Genomic DNA, 15,977 nt, shown 5'->3' on the forward strand with positions numbered 1-15,977 from the left:
TATTCAGAGGCCTCAACTTCTGACTCGTAGGGAGTGTCTATCTAGTAAAGCAGTGTTACTTAGCAAAAAAAAAAAAAAAAAAAAGTAACGGGAGAATTACTTCAATTAACAATAAGGGAACAAAATAATTTTGGGGACCCAAATATGCCTCAAAATTCAGCTTCTCGGGTGCTGCGTATGGACATATGGATTGGCTGATATCATATCCTCTCTCTGCGGCATCTATTATGATATGGATTGCCCACATATCCCTCCATCCACCTTATTTCTAATTTTAAAACCTAGGTCCAGATCTGAAGGTAGAGAGTCCATCTTGCACCTTCCCTTTCATCTTCAAGGGCAACTCCTACAGCACATGTACTACAGAGGGCATGAGTGATGGGAAACACTGGTGCGCCACAACCAGCAACTATGACACGGATGAGAAATGGATGTACTGCAATGTCACAGGTAGGAAGGGGACAGCAAAAGTGTTTGGGTTGGTTTAGGAGAAGGCTGTTCCTCTTTGTTGCTTCTCAAGCAACATTCCACGTTTTCCTGGATGCTGCTTGTAGCTCTGGGTGTCTGTGGATGTTATATCTTCTCTATCTATAATCTGACACAAGCTATTTTCTTGGGTGCTCCGCAAATGTTTAAATCACTTCTTTTTATATTAACATCCAGGGCCAGATTCAAAGGCAGAGAGTCCAACGTGTGTTTTCCCCTTCATTTACAAGGGCCTATCCTACAGCACATGCACTTCAGAAGGCATGAGTGATGGGAATCTTTGGTGTGCCACCACAAGCAACTATGATGTGGATAAGAGATGGGTGTACTGCAATGTCACAGGTAGGAAGAGAACAGCAAAAAGTGTTTGTGTTGGTTTAGGAGAAGGGTGTTCTCCTGCAGATGGGCGGAGTGATGGGAGACTCTGGTGTGCCACCACAAGCAACTATGAAGCTGAAAGGAAATGCCCTAGAGCAACTTTTTTCTCTGCTCATGGATGTAAGAGCTTCAGCTCATCATGGATGACCATCAAACAAATCATTGTCCTGTTCCTTGCTTAGAACAGAGGCGAGTACATCTCAGATTGTGTGTATTCCACTCTGAAGTGAAAGTGTGTAGGTTGTGTGCTGACAAAAAATCTTCCCTATAAGTAACCTAAGATAATAACTACTTCTGCTTTGAGAGGTTCACAAATCCTGGCCCCGAGTGCTATTTTTCTAGAAAAAGAGGTGCTGGAACTCACCAGGAAGCCCCCCTTGTTTTCTTATAATGGCAATGGCACCCACCTGAGAGGTGCTGGAACTGAGTTCCATTGAGTTCCAGCTGAAACAGCCCTGCCTACACCCATCTTCTTTTTCCTTTCAAATTCAGGGCCAGACTCAAATGGAGAGGGTCCTTCCTGTGTATTTCCATTCATTTATAATGGCAAGTTCTACAGCGCATGTACCACTGATGGCATGAGTGATGGGAAATGCTGGTGTGCTACCACCAGCAACTATGATTTAGATAAGAAGTGGATGTACTGTAATGACACAGGTAAGAGGAGTAGGACATATGTGAACTGAAAATGATACTTTATGACAGTTCCTTCCATTTGCATTGAAATGAATGGAGTGGGATAATGTAAATACAACATAATCTGCATCATTCATTATATAATTTATGTAAATTACACAATTTTGCCACAGTAAACAATAACATAATGTAGTTTTTGGTGGAAGATGAACTGAAGCAGAATGGAAACAGTGCTGCATGCAATGAATACGGGGCAGGTTGGAAAATAATACCTTCTTGCGTCCCCAGTGGTACTTAAGAAGCAACATTCCACATTTTCCTGGATGCTGCTTGTAGCTCTTGGTGTCCGTGGATGTTATATCTTCTCTATCTGTAATCTGACACGAGATATTTTCTTGGGTGCTTCACAAATGTTTAAACCCACTTCTTTTTATGTTAACATCCAGGGCCAGATCCAGAGGTAGAGAGTCCAACGTGTGTCTTCCCTTTCATCTACAAGGGCCAATCCTACAGCACATGCACTTCAGAAGGCATGAGTGATGGGAAACTCTGGTGTGCCACCACAAGCAACTATGATGTGGATAAGAAATGGGTGTACTGCAATGTCACAGGTAGGAAGAGAACAGCAAAAGGTGTTTGTGTTGGTTTAGGACAGGCATGGCCAAACTTGGCCCTCTAGCTGTTTTGAGACTACAACTCCCATCACCCCTCGCTAACAGCACCAGTGGTCAGGGTTGATGGGAACTGTAGTTCCAAAACAGCTGGAGGGCCAAGTTTGGCCATGCCTGGTCTAGGAGAAGGGTGTTTCTCTATGTCTGATCATGCAAAAGCAAGCAACTGCGGAGGTTTAAGGAAGAGAGCACTCTGGAGACAAAGAAGGACAGACGTCATAGAGGTGTATAAAATTAGCCTAATACCAATGGATGTCCTGTAATGTCACAGGATGAGAACAACACAAATAGGAAGCTTCTACATATATTGAGTAAGACCATTTGAAATACTAGCTTAGTATTTTCTGTATCACTTGGCAGCAGCTCTTCAGGGTTTCAGGCAGGCAACCTTACTTGCAGTTGCTAGAGGTTCAGTCCAGAGCCATCTGCATGCAAAGCAGTTGGCCTACCACTGAGCTATGAGCCTTTTTCCTTTCTGGAGTAGCCAGGTTCTGCTATCACTGGCTATTGGGTGGGCTAGCCCTGGCTGTGTCACATAGTTTTGGCAATCATTTGCGTTCTTTTTGGTGATATAGTTAGGCATTATCATGCGACATTTATGTGACGTTGTAGTTTGATTAGTGCAATGTCTTGCTTTCTTTTCTTTTTTGCAATTTTATACAGTGTTTTGCTTTATTGTTCATTACATGCATTATAACATTTCCATTCACTTGGCGCTTCCAGATTTGGATGGAAAAGGGACATTATAAATTTATGTCTTGTGAAATGCAAGGTGGTTCTTTTAAATGAGATCCAGACGTAATACAAAACACAAGTGAGTGAGAAGATTAAAGATTTTATTCTAAACAGCAAGCAATATATACAGTGGTACCTTGGTTTACAAACTTAATCCATTCCGGAAGTCTGTTCTTAAACCAAAGCATTCTTAAATGAAGGCATGCTTTCCCTACTGAGGCCTCCCACTGCCGGTGCCTTTCTACCATTCAGCTTCCGTTCGGCTTCTGAGGCAAAGTTCACTAACCGGAACACCTACTTCCAGTTTTGCAGAGTTCGTATCCTGAATTGTTTGTTAACAGGGCTGTTCGGAGACTGAGGTACCACTGTACATACCAAGCAAGCACCTCAATGAGACACTTGGAAGCCCTCAAGAAGTGGCAAAGTGACTCCCCCAGGTAGCCTTAGTCTGCACGGACCTGTGGCCATCAGTCCATGCATGAGCTTCTTAGACTCTGCTCAACACCATCTGATTAATAGATAGCTAGCCCGTTAGCCTGTGTGGCTTGCTCGACTGGCTACATGCAGATTATTCATCAGCCACCTCTCCCAATGCCTCATGTTCTCCAAACAATGTCTAACACCAAAGAAGGTGAAGGTACCCAACACTATCACTTCCTTCCACAGATTAGGGCATTAAAGGCTGTTGTGTGGCAAGGCCCCCAGACTAGCCCCTTGTTAAAATAAATTCACACGGACACAGAATATTTAGTTTAAGGTTACTGGCAAAATTTTAGGCCACAACTTTATTGAATTACAGAAATGTGAGCGGTATTGGCATAGACTATATTGGACTCCTGCCTGCTTTGCAGGTAGTCAATAAGGGTAAACCACCCCAATAGGAAGCCACATCGGGGGAACCCACCTATAGCTTTCCTCGGTGTTCCCAGAGGCCTGGCATGGCCCTAGCCCCTCAAGCGGACTTCGGACAGGAACCAGGCCCTGGCTTCCTTTAATGGAATACCCTTGGTCAATTGAGAGGCAGGTGATGGCTGACCTCCCCCCCCCCCACAATTCAATGAGCCAATGCCTAACCGCCAAACCTTACAAAGTTGTGACGATTGCTAAAACCAACTGGCTCATGCCAATTTGCCAAATGGAAAAATTCCTACCTGGCCCCTGTCCCAAGACAGGCGACCAACCAACATCCAAAGCAAGGCCAAAGAACACATAAATTACAGGGCGGGTGTGCGGGTGTTTGGCAGTGAGAACCAGGTGCATAGCCACGTCGCACTGCCACTTTTAAACTCCTCACAATCCCCCTGCTCAAAAATGATTGGCCAATAGGTCTGGGGTGATTGTGATGCCACCCTGGCATGAAAGTATTACTCTGCCCATGCCAGGGTGGGGGGAGGAACTGGGCTGGGGGCCTGCCCACAACCAAGATGATCCCACTTCTCAGCCATCAAAGAGCTAACAAGAGATAAGAAGGGGAAGGAACGGAGGCAGGAAAGGCAACCATGTTAGATCACTAACTCCTCGATACAATTTATTTTCTGGATAGATTGCCCATACAATGTGAGAATTGCATAATAAACTGCTTCTCCTCCATGTCTACCCAAGTCTTCTTCAACTTCCTATCATCCCTCACCATTGGCTAAGCTGATTGGTAAAATGAGATAGAATTAGCAAGGCTTGGAGAACAAGCAAATAGAATAATAAAGGTATGTGCGAAAGTGTTCCATTCTTTAAGAACATTTCTTCCTTCTATTTGTTCAAAAACCAGGGCCTGATGAGAGTGTGGAAAGCCCGCCTTGTGTCTTCCCATTCATCTACAAGGGCAAGTTTTACCTCAGCTGCACTGCAGATGGGCGGAGTGATGGGAATCTCTGGTGTGCCACCACAAGCAACTATGAAGCTGACAAGAAATGGAAGTTCTGCCAGGACTCAGGTAAGCTTAGAGAAAACAGAGGAAGTGGAGGTTAATCATTCCCATTGGTACCAGATGGCCAAACTGGTGTGGGTCAAGATACTTCCTCAGTTCCTCAGGAGCTCTGAACCCATTGGTTTCCTCTTGTTTAGTGAAATGCTAGGATTTCATTAAAATTACAGTGTTTTAAAGGAAGCAATAGCATGACAGCACACAAGCTGTTCAGTGGATGATAGCTTCACTAGATAGGTTACATTTAACTTCAGGATATAATCTTTATCCTTGCTAGCTAGAAGAGTACCAGCTTTTCTGTCCCAATCCTACCTGCTCTACCCTCCTTTAATTTTTTTAAACCCAATGTATTTTGTCAGTGAGCCAATTCATTTTTATTTTCTTTCTATCTACAAATAATCCAGAAGTTACTGAATGGAGAAAACACTATGTTTCTTACAGGAACTTGGCAGTTGTCTGGGTTAGGGCATATCTGAATCCCACCCCATAATGAGAGGAGCGTAAAGAGCTTTGGGAATGCAGCACAGCACATCTGAGGATAATATGGTGGTGGGCAAGGATTTATTTCTAACATTTCTTACCTTCCCCTTCACCATAAGGTCGTGGGGCAGGTTGCAAGAATACAATCATGCAATGATAAAAACACATAAAGCAAGTTTATACAAGAATAATAACAAGAAAAGCAGCACAATATAGGTTAATTTGGGAGGAGTTGCCATCAGAGGTAAGGGTTGGGGCCTTCACAGTGGTAACACACTGGGGTAACACACTGACTATGGAATGTTTTTATAGGGAGTTTCACTTCACGCCTACTTTAATGTCATTTCAGCCCCATCTGATTTTATTTTTTTAAAAAACTCTGAGTTTTTCCCAGTCCCCTCTTATGATAGGGCCTAGAGGTACTTTTTTCTCTGCTCATTGATGTAAGAGCCACAGCTCACCATGGATGACCATCAAACAAATAATTGTCCTGTTCCTTGCTTAGAACAGAGGCGAGTACATCTCAGAATGTATGTATTCAACTCTGGAGTGAAAGTGTGTAGGTTGTGTGTTGATAGAAAATCTTCCTCTAAGTAACCTAAGATGATAACTACTTCTGCTCTGAGAGGTCCACAAATCCTTGCCCCGAGTGCTATTTTTCTAGAAAAAGAGGTGCTGGAACTCACCCGGAAGCCCCCCTTGTTTTCTTATAATGGCAATGGCATCCACCTGAGAGGTGCTGGAACTGAGTTCCATTGAGTTCCAGCTGAAAAAGCTCTGCTTGCACCCATTTTCTTTTTCCTTTCAAATTCAGGGCCAGACTCAAATGGAGAGGGTCCTTCTTGTGTATTTCCATTCATTTACAATGGCAAGGCCTACAGTGCATGTACTACTGACGGCATGAGCAATGGAAAATGCTGGTGTGCTACCACCAGCAACTATGATTTAGATAAGAAGTGGATGTACTGTAATGACACAGGTAAGAGGAGAAGGACATATGTAGTTTGTGTTCATTTAGGGAAGGGGTGGGGATTTCTTCCATCCAAAGGGCAGCTAACACTTCTAATTCACACGATAAATTCTCCATGGATTTTTGAACATTGAGCGAAATTATAGGAGTGGGGGGAGGCATTCAGAACATATTGTACAGACACTGTTGCAGTTATATTGGTTGTCTATTTGGTTTGGGATTTATTTATTTTTTAAATTGTGGCATTGATCTTTAAAGCCCCTAAATAATTTCAACCAGATTATTTGAAGGACCACCTGTGCTTATAGGAACCTACCCATTTCTTAAGATAAGCCTCAAGGAGCTTGCTCAAAGACCCATTAGGCTGGTAGGCACTAGAAACAGGGGCTTAATCATTAATGACCCCGTAATTTCTTTTAACTGTTCTGAAGGGGATACTTACGGCCCCATCTTTGTTAACTTTCAAATGGATCTTTAAACCTTTTCATTTCTATCTGAATTACACTAACGCCCTTAAACAGCAATTGAACTGTTGTAATTTGCATTGTATTGTATGGATTTTAAAAAAACTCATATGTGGTACACGCAGTGGGGTGTTGCTTTCCTGGCTATGGCAGTGCTGTCGCTTGCTGGGAGTGGGGTGGTTTGGCAAGGGCCAGGAGTGTCAGCTTGGCCCTGCAACTGTGGGTACGTGAGGCCATGGGTGCCATGCAGCTTGCATGGCCCTGTCACTGAAATTTGTGGGTGCCCGGTCCCTTCATGGGTAATTTTGTGGGTGCTTGTGCACTCAGGGCCCCAGGGAGTTGGTAACTATGGCAAGGGTAGCAGACCCAACTGTATGTGTGTCTGCATTGGCTTCTGCTAACCCAATGATTTCTACGCCCTCACTGCTGTGCTGCCCTATCTCACCCTGGTTCTGGTAAGTGGACAGGAGCAGTACCCCACCAGACAGACACCATCACTAGACAGACAGACAGACAGACAGACAGACAGACAGACAGACAGACAGACTTTCTGTCCTTCATTGGAGCTTTACAATATATAGGACTTGTATCACAGAACAAGAAAATAAGTTAAGATGTCTGAGAGAACATTTCTACTTTAAGAATACATCATCTATTTGTTTAATGACAGGACCTGACAAGAGTGTGGAAAGTCCACCTTGCACCTTTCCATTCATCTTTGAGGGAAAATTGTATGTCCACTGCACTGCAAGTGGGCGGAATGATGGGAGGTTGTGGTGTTCCACCACCAGTAACTATGATGTCGACAAGAAATGGAAGTTCTGCGAGGAGGACTCAGGTAAGGGCCTGAGGAAGTCAAAAAACAGAGACAAACATCCAGCAGTGAGATTCAGAGGGGCACAGAATGAATGCAGATTAGAGATTGCCATTGCTAAAAGGTGGTTAAATGTGTTGGCAACTCTTGGGACAAATTGTTATGTTTGTATGTCATCACAATGGGCTCCAGGTCTTCCACCCTGATCCCACTGCATTCCTCTAATGAGTTCCTGTCACCAGGTGCTAAAGCAGTAACGGGAGTAAGGGAAGGAGATAAATATTTGGGCAGCACCTATGGATGTCAGAGAATTTCAGTAAATGTGGAAATGGGAGTGGAAATCACCAATGTTCTTTTATTCATCCTGTGAAAAAAATCCAGTGAATAAAATCAGTATTTGCTATTGTTTCTGTTTTGATACTGCAAATGATACTTTATGATAGTTCCCTCCATTTGCATTGAAATGAATGGAGTGGGATAACGTAATGACAACATAATCAGCATCATTAATTATAAAACTTACGTAAATTACACAATTTTGCCACATTGAACAATAACATAATGTAGTTTTTGGTGGAAGATGAAGCGAAGCAGAATGGAAACAGTGCTGCATGCAATGAATACAGGGCAGGTTGGAAAATAATACCTTCTTACATCCCTAGTGGTACATAAGAAACAACATTTCACTTTTTCCTGGATTCAGCTTGCAGCTCTTGGTGTCTGTGGATGTTGTATCTTTTCTATCTGTAATCTGACATGAGATATTTTCTTGGGCACTCCACAAATGTTTGAACCCACTTCTTTTTATGTTAACATCCAGGGCCAGATCCAGAGGTAGAGAGTCCAACGTGTGTCTTCCCTTTCATCTACAAGGGCCAATCCTACAGCACATGCACTTCAGAAGGCATGAGTGATGGGAAACTCTGGTGTGCCACCACCAGCAACCATGATGTGGATAAGAAATGGGTGTACTGCAATGTCACAGGTAGGAAGAGAACAGCAAAATTATTTATGTTGGTTTAGGAGAAGGGTGTTCCTCTTTGTCAGAGGGACTGGTTGGCGCCCCCCAGAATTTGGCGCCTGGGTGCCCCGCACCCCTTGCACCCCCAGGTAAAGTTGGCCCTGGAGGACAGGCATCATAAACATGTATATAATTAGCTGAAAATTAGCCTCTCCCCACCCTTCCTCCTTGAAACAGGACCAGATATAAGCAAGGAACCTCCCAAATGCATCTTTCCATTCCTATTTGATGGCAAGAATTACAGCAGCTGCACAGAAGATGGACGGACTGATGGGAAGCTGTGGTGTGCCACCACTGCCAACTATGATGCAGATAAGAAATCAATGTTTTGCACCATCACAGGTAAGAGACAGGCAGAGGAGAAAAGTGGAGAGGCATACCTTTTCTCTGAGGCTCATTCTTTACTGCTATTAAAATGGAAATTCATGCCCCCTTTTCTCTTGGGATGCAATTGCTGATGAATCATCAAAGTCTACAGCTTTCCAAAGGAGAGCATCAACATTTATCTGTTAGCAGATAAGCTCATTAATGATACTTGATCTGCTTATATCACATCTAGATGAGGGACATAATCCCAATGTATCTGGTGACCACACTCATGTTTGATCACATTATTTTCACATTTTGACTATGAGGTTTTCATTGTTTGTGTGTGCTGGAGGTTTAAATGTGTGATAGGGCAATATAAGTGCCAACTCTACCCCATCATCCATTTTCTTCACCAAAGGTGCATGTGCAAAAATCACTTTGTGGTGACCTTACTGCAACAAAATATAACGAGCAAACTGGGCCGCTTACATTTATACATGTGGCAAATTGCTCACCACTATATCTTCCGTTTATACAAGAAGAATATTCCTTGTTCTACCTTGTATCCATAAATATGAATGACCCTCTAAAGTAGAACATCTGCTGCAAATACTCCCCCCTTCTGTGTTAAGGAAGGGTTGGGATTAGCGAGTGCTTCCTCATTTGGCTTACTCAGTACCTTATTATGACACTGTCATTAAAAAAACCATTTATGTTCATGTAATACTGAAGAGCGACTACTCTGTATAGGGCAGCAAAGCCTGTGAAAGTAAAATACATGCATGAGAAAGAAGAAATTTTGTGGCTGTGAAGAAAGGCAGGGTGGCAGGAATCTAGCTATTTCCTCCTATGGCAGTGTTCTTCAACTTTGGGTCCTAATATGTTGTTAGGAGAGGGACGCTGGTGGTGCTGTGGGTTAAAGCCTCAGTGCCTAGGACTTGCCGATCATCAGGTCGGCGGTTCGAATCCCCATGGCGGGGTGTGCTCCCATTGCTCGGTCCCAGCGCCTGCCAACCTAGCAGTTCGAAAGCACCCGCGGGTGCAAGTAGATAAATAGGGACCACTTACTAGCGGGAAGGTAAACGGCATTTCCGTGTGCTGCACTGGCTCGCCAGATGCAGCTTGTCACGCTGGCCACGTGACCTGGAAGTTTCTGCGGACAGCGCTGGCCCTTGGCCTATAGAATGAGATGAGCGCACAACCCTAGAGTCTGGCAAGACTGGCCCGTACGGGCAGGGGTACTTTTACCTTTACCTTTTTATGTTGTTAGGACTACAACACCCATCATCCACAGCCAGCTTGGCCAAATATTCAGGGATAATGGGAGTTGTAGTCCAACAACATCTGGAGAGCCACTATTAAAGGCATCAACAAAGAGGGAGTTTTAGTTCAAGGTTAAGCCTTTTAAAAGGTAAGCATTAACATGAACACAACCAGTTATTCTAAGGCTCACTGAAGAAGAAAGCAGTGATATTTGCCATGCGAATGCCATTGTTCTCTTGATTTGTGCTGCCATCTGTTGGTGACTTAATATTGCTTCTGGTTTAAAATTAGTTTAATAGTTATGGTGTCACCAAGGAATGACAGGAGCTCTAGTTTCTAAGAGGCACCAGACACTTTCCGGCAATGGCTGTGATTCCAGAACCCCAAAAAGGACCAACCTGGAATTTCTGCAGTTAGGAAAGTAATGGGGAAATGCAGTGAAAAGTGTGAATCAGGATGAATGCTCGTTGCTGTATAACCTTTCCACAAACAAATAAGCTCTAAGTTAGCCTTTGTATAAACTTGGTGGAAGTAAATCAAGATGAATGCATGTCTAACCTCCCTGTGAACAATTTGGAATGAATGTTCAATAAAGACTAGCCATAGTCTAATGTCTGTGTAAGCTTTCTTTAATCAAATCTGGATAAATGCTCAGGAAACAGGTCACCTGGAAGCAACCTAAGAGAGGGAATTCTGCAAGGAATTAAGAAAACTCAACATAACATGTTCCCATAATTGGGGTTCCTGGGATTCCTGGAGGGCATGGTGCTTGTTTAAAGTAATTTGCAGTCTGAGATGCAGTTGTGGTCTTACTACAACTCTCTTCCCCACCCCTTCTTTTCTATTCAGAAACAGGCTGTGTCTTCCCTTTTATCTATAAGGGGAAACCTTATGAAAGCTGCACCACCCTGGATAAACATGAAGGAAAAGCTTGGTGTGCCACCACTCCAGACTACCAAACTGGCTTGAAATGGAGATTTTGCAACCGTGAGCAGATTGGGAGGGCAAATAAAAGGCCAAGGGTGGGGTGGGGGTTATTTATGTTTCTATTTGTAGGTCAGACTAAAGACCGGGTCGAAGTGTGGGTGCATGGAGCCTATGAGTTGAGACCATACAAAATCTTTACTGCTTACTTGGCATGGAAGTTAAGGCATTTGTCATGCCTTACAATTTCCTGGTGGTTTTGGAGCACAAGATTGTGCCTTAACTTTCATCTGAAACACAAGGGGTTTTTAAATCACTGAATAATGTTATCATAGGTAGAAATTATGGGAAATGGTAGACTAAAAGTGTGAAACTTAAGTAGGGATGACAAAAATATACTAGTGAAAATAAAATAACCAATCTGTTATCTTAAGAGAAAGATACACTTTTCAAAATTGTGTATACAGTTGTACCTTGGAAGCCAAACACCTTGGCACTCGTACATTTTGTCTCCCGAATGCCACAAACCTGGAAGTGAGTGTTCCGGTTTGCGAACGTTCTTTGGAAGCCGAATGTCCGGCACGGCTTCAGAATCAATGGCTTGATTTTCAATGGCATGCCTTGGTTTCCACAGTGTTTACTTAACTGAAGTAAAATTGATTTTATATGGGTGTTTTAACTTGGAACTGTTTAAATTGTATTGTTTATGGACAAATTTTGATGTATTGTTTTCGATATGGGCCAATGGCCGCAAATTAAAGAATTCAATGGCATGCCTTGGTTTCCAAACAAGGTAGAACTGTACAGTGGTATCTCGGGTTACATACACTTCAGGTTACATACACTTCAGGTTACAGACTCCGCTAACCCAGAAATAGTGCTTCAGGTTAAGAACTTTGCTTCAGGCTGAGAACAGAAATCGTGCTCCGGCGGTGCGGCAGCAGCAGCAGGCCCCATTAGCTAAAGTGGTGCTTCAGGTTAAGAATAGTTTCAGGTTAAGTACGGACCTCCGGAATGAATTAAGTACTTAACCCGAGGTACCACTATATTAGGAGAAATTTGCACTTAAACAGTGAGAGTAACCAAAATTGATAGACTTGCCCATCTCTCAGGTTAACCTCTTCAATCCGCTTTTTCTTTCTTTCTTTCCATTCAGAATTGGACTGCGTCTTCCCCTTCATCTTTCGTGGCAAGTCATACGACAGCTGCACCAAAGCAGGACGCTCAGATAAAAGGAGTTGGTGTTCCCTCACTAGCAATGCTGACACTGACAACAGATGGATTCTGTGCTGATTCAAGGAGAGGAAGTTCAGGTGGGGATGGATCACAGTGGAACTGAGGGATGCCTCCAGACAAGTAGAGATGAAGAAATTGGTAGTAAAGTCTAGTAGCAGACATGTCATGTGGGGTTGCTGGTTCATGTGTTTTGTCTCATATGCAGGACAAGGCAAAGAGATTTTATCTTAACCCACATGCTGAGACTCTTCCTATATATTTAGCTCTCTTTTCAGTTTGTGTCCAAAGGAGCTGACTAACCAACTACCTGGTCTTGCTGAGATGTTTGTAGTTTCAGTTTGGATGTTCCTGACTCTGAACGATGAGGTCAACGAAAGAGAAGACCAACAAATGAACCAAGCCCAGCTGTCTTTTTCCTACTTTGATGAGTTTTGTAGCTGGGAATAAAAAATCTCTCAGACTTCCAATCTGTATGCCTTCTCCTTCTACCCCCCCCCACTTTGATCTTTCTGAAAACCTTCCTGTCCAAGGTGTTTCTTAGCAGCTGTGGTGTGCAACAACTCTAGTGCAGAAGAAAGCAGGCTTGAAGCTTGCATATTCTACTAAAAATTAGTGATCCACCAACTGGAGTCAGATGCAAAAGTCATACACTTACTTAGAATTAAAGAGCATGGTGCTTCTGAGCTACTGCTCAGAACTGAGCTGGGCTCAGTCTTTTCACTCAAAATCTGCTTTCCCAGCATTCTTCATTTCAACAGTCGAAGGAGCAAGGTGAGGAGCCATTTCATTGTCCCTATTGTTAAAACAACTCTGAGAGCCACATATCCTTGCTGATCTACTGCATATCAACCAGACACCTGTCATTAGGTCTGCTCATCCTGACCCACCCATCATTGCTGCCTTGCACTTACCCTGTATAAAGCAGAGACAAAGGATTGAGTTCTCACATGCATGCTCCTTACTTAAGGACCACCACAATCAGTTATGGACTTTAGATTCATAATTCTGATAAAGGAGTTGGCATGGGAATCGATTGTTATTTGGTATTAAACCATTGCTGGCTTAGAGATGAACTACTTCTGAATACTGGACTGGAAATGGTTGGCTAGAATATCCTTTTCAATGTGGCACCTATTACACGTGCATTTGCTCAGTGCAAAGGAACAGCTGACACTCTCCTTTGTTCTCAGCAGTGATTGCTAGGAAGGAACAGAAGTAGCTTTCTAAGTTGATGATGTGAAGCACACTTAAGATAGAAACACTTGAGGAATTCAGCTTATTTGAATTCCTATGCAAAATTACCTTTTCTCCAAGTATTGGGAAGCTTTAGGTGCAATGCTACCAAGTTTTCCATTCGGTGGGAGACCACTGGGATTGTGAATTGAGCTGCTTCTTTAGAAGGGAGGTTGAAAGATATTCAGGGGTACAAGAACTGGGGGGATAGCATGGGAAAAAGGTACCATCACCAGCCTGGCATCAGTTCTGGGTGAAATGCAACCTTGTATCTCCACCAATAATGAATTTCCTAAGGAGCTATTTAACACACCTTCTGTGACCTCATAAATGATTGGAGTCAGCCAATCAGGAATCAGTGGGTATAAGCACAGTGTGACATGTTATGATGTCATAATCCAACAGCCAGTGTATAGGCATAACTGTAGACAGAGTAGGAAAGGCAGTTCCCTTTAACAATTTAACCTGTTTGTCTTGATTGGAACACATATGTAGCCAGTCTCAGGGATGTAGTGTGGGGGATGCCAGAGAGGCCACGGTCCCTGGCACACAATTTTTGAGGGGGCATGAACCAGGTGCCCCCCATGTAGGCACCCCCAGTGCAGAACAGCTCAGTGCTTCTTACTGCCTGCCAAGGGCCGCATTAACTGGCTGGGCTCCCCCAGCACGGGAGGGCAGGCAGCTCATCACAGTCCCACTTTGCTCTAGTGGGGGTGGGGTTGCTCTGGCAGCCTTGGCGTTGTGGGCTCGGCTGGCACACTCTGCCTGGCAGGTGCGTGTGCCCCAACTGCTAGCAATCAATGCTATGCCACTGGTCTATATGAAGGTAGTAGAAGTCACCCACTATTACAACATTTCAAATGCTTCCTTGATTTCATTCTTTAAAATAATAGCACCTGGTTTTCAGCAGCTTACTGCCTCTGATAGTGGAGGCAGAACATTGCCATCATGCCTAGTAGCTACTGAGAGTTAGACAAATTCATGAAGGATAAGGCTATCTTATAAATCCATTCAAGTTGCTGGCCATCACTACATCTCATGCGAGTGAATCAAATTATTTGATTATATGCTATGTGAATGAATACTTCATTTTTTTGTGTCCTGACTCTTCCAACATTCAGCTTCAGCACATGTTCCTGTGTTCTGATATTATAGAAAGATACACACTTTCTCACCTTTCTCTACTACTTCTGAGCAGACACGCTTAGGGTTTTTCTGACATGGAACCATTTCTTCACAACTTGCATAACCGGACTCTTATATTCCCATGACACCAGTTGACAGATCCTTGGAGAATGATGAAAAACTGAAAATCCTCCAAGAACTGGTCAGTGCCAGATCCCATCACTTCTGGCATTTACCACATCCTGGTAAACATTCAGTTATCACCTGGCACAGCAATTCAAAGTTCAGTTATGAAAGAGAACTAGTTACATAATTATGTGATCTGTGGGAGGGGGCATTGGGGAAGAAGGCCCATTTCTACAAAAAGTTGGGAAAGAGCCTCTTTTGTAGGAATCTTACCATGCCTCAAATATGCACGAGGGAGAAATTAATCCACTTTGAATTTTAAATCGAAATTACCTAGTATGCACTCTCTGGGGGTAGGGTGCTTTTCTAATGGTTCTGATACATTTTATCCTGCACTGTAAATAGCAGGTGGTGGCAGGGTGGATTCAGATTGGTATAATGGTTTTGGTGGAAAGGATTAATAGAACTTTCCCTATTTAGAGTTTTGGATGGTGTAAGAGATCCAGTCACAGACCTCTGGGTTTCACCAGTGGCTTGGTTTATAATAGGGTCCCCAAATGCACACTGGTACATTATGGTCTTTACTGATCTTCTAAAAAACCAATAAAGAGTTGGGCTGCCAAATTTCCATAGTGAGGGCACCACACCTTAACCCTCACCCAGGCCCTGTGCCAGCCACTCCCCATGCCACCCATTGGTTGAGTGCAGTGGGGCAGCCTGTCAAACACACAAAGTCTGGCCCCATGAGGTGGAACCTTATGTTTTCAGATGAGCCTATATACATTCAGACTGCAGATACAGCCTCTAATACATGGACAGTGGTGTGGGGAGGGTGGTGTGAGTCACAATAGGAGGGATGGGGCTAGTGAGCCATGTCCTCCTGCTCCTCTCAGTCATGAAATTATCACTGCTTGTTTTGGGTCACCTGTATAAGTCTTGTTATCACAACTTTATTAGTGAACAAAGACACCCTATCTTCCATAGAATTATCTACAAAAGTTACCGGTCGATTACCTTCTAAAAGTGGCTTTTGTTCTGTTTGACAGCAGTGATAAACCCTGTTTCAAGAGCTTCTTCGTAGGTAGTTAGGCCATGTTCCTTCTGAGAATTTAACTCTTCCCTCCTATGTATGCACTGACTCCCAAAAAGTGAGATAAAGCAGGTATCTTAGCAGTTAGGAAAATC

The 15,977-nt window shown here is 43.4% G+C and overlaps 1 protein-coding gene and 1 long non-coding RNA gene across 3 annotated transcripts; one reads left to right on the plus strand and one right to left on the minus strand.

The window, feature by feature from the left end:
• Window positions 1–669: 669 nt before the first annotated feature.
• LOC310663339 (uncharacterized protein) lies at window positions 670–12,775 on the plus strand. 2 transcript variants are annotated; one of them, XM_083411134.1, is made up of 11 exons: window positions 670–828; window positions 1,357–1,521; window positions 1,947–2,111; window positions 4,672–4,836; window positions 6,122–6,286; window positions 7,412–7,579; window positions 8,376–8,540; window positions 8,754–8,918; window positions 10,998–11,135; window positions 12,229–12,385; window positions 12,572–12,775. In XM_083411134.1, the coding sequence occupies exons 1-10, from the start codon at window positions 750–752 to the stop codon at window positions 12,363–12,365; spliced, it is 1,512 nt and encodes a 503-aa protein (XP_083267260.1). In that variant the 5' UTR covers window positions 670–749; the 3' UTR covers window positions 12,366–12,385; window positions 12,572–12,775. The 2 variants fall into 2 exon arrangements, with proteins under 2 accessions (XP_083267260.1, XP_083267261.1); XM_083411135.1 differs by lacking the exon at window positions 7,412–7,579 and having other exon boundaries at window positions 12,229–12,775.
• A 115-nt stretch (window positions 12,776–12,890) lies between these two features.
• On the minus strand, window positions 12,891–15,946 carry LOC310663456. Its single transcript, XR_014504497.1, has 3 exons — window positions 15,807–15,946; window positions 14,717–14,828; window positions 12,891–13,740 (listed from the first exon to the last, which is right to left on the minus strand). It is a non-coding gene; the product is annotated as an uncharacterized lncRNA (long non-coding RNA).
• Between the last annotated feature and the right edge of the window lie 31 nt (window positions 15,947–15,977).

The sequence above is a fragment of the Podarcis tiliguerta genome (assembly GCF_965153285.1).
Source record: "Podarcis tiliguerta genome assembly, chromosome: 13".
Classification (NCBI taxonomy): domain Eukaryota; kingdom Metazoa; phylum Chordata; class Lepidosauria; order Squamata; family Lacertidae; genus Podarcis; species Podarcis tiliguerta.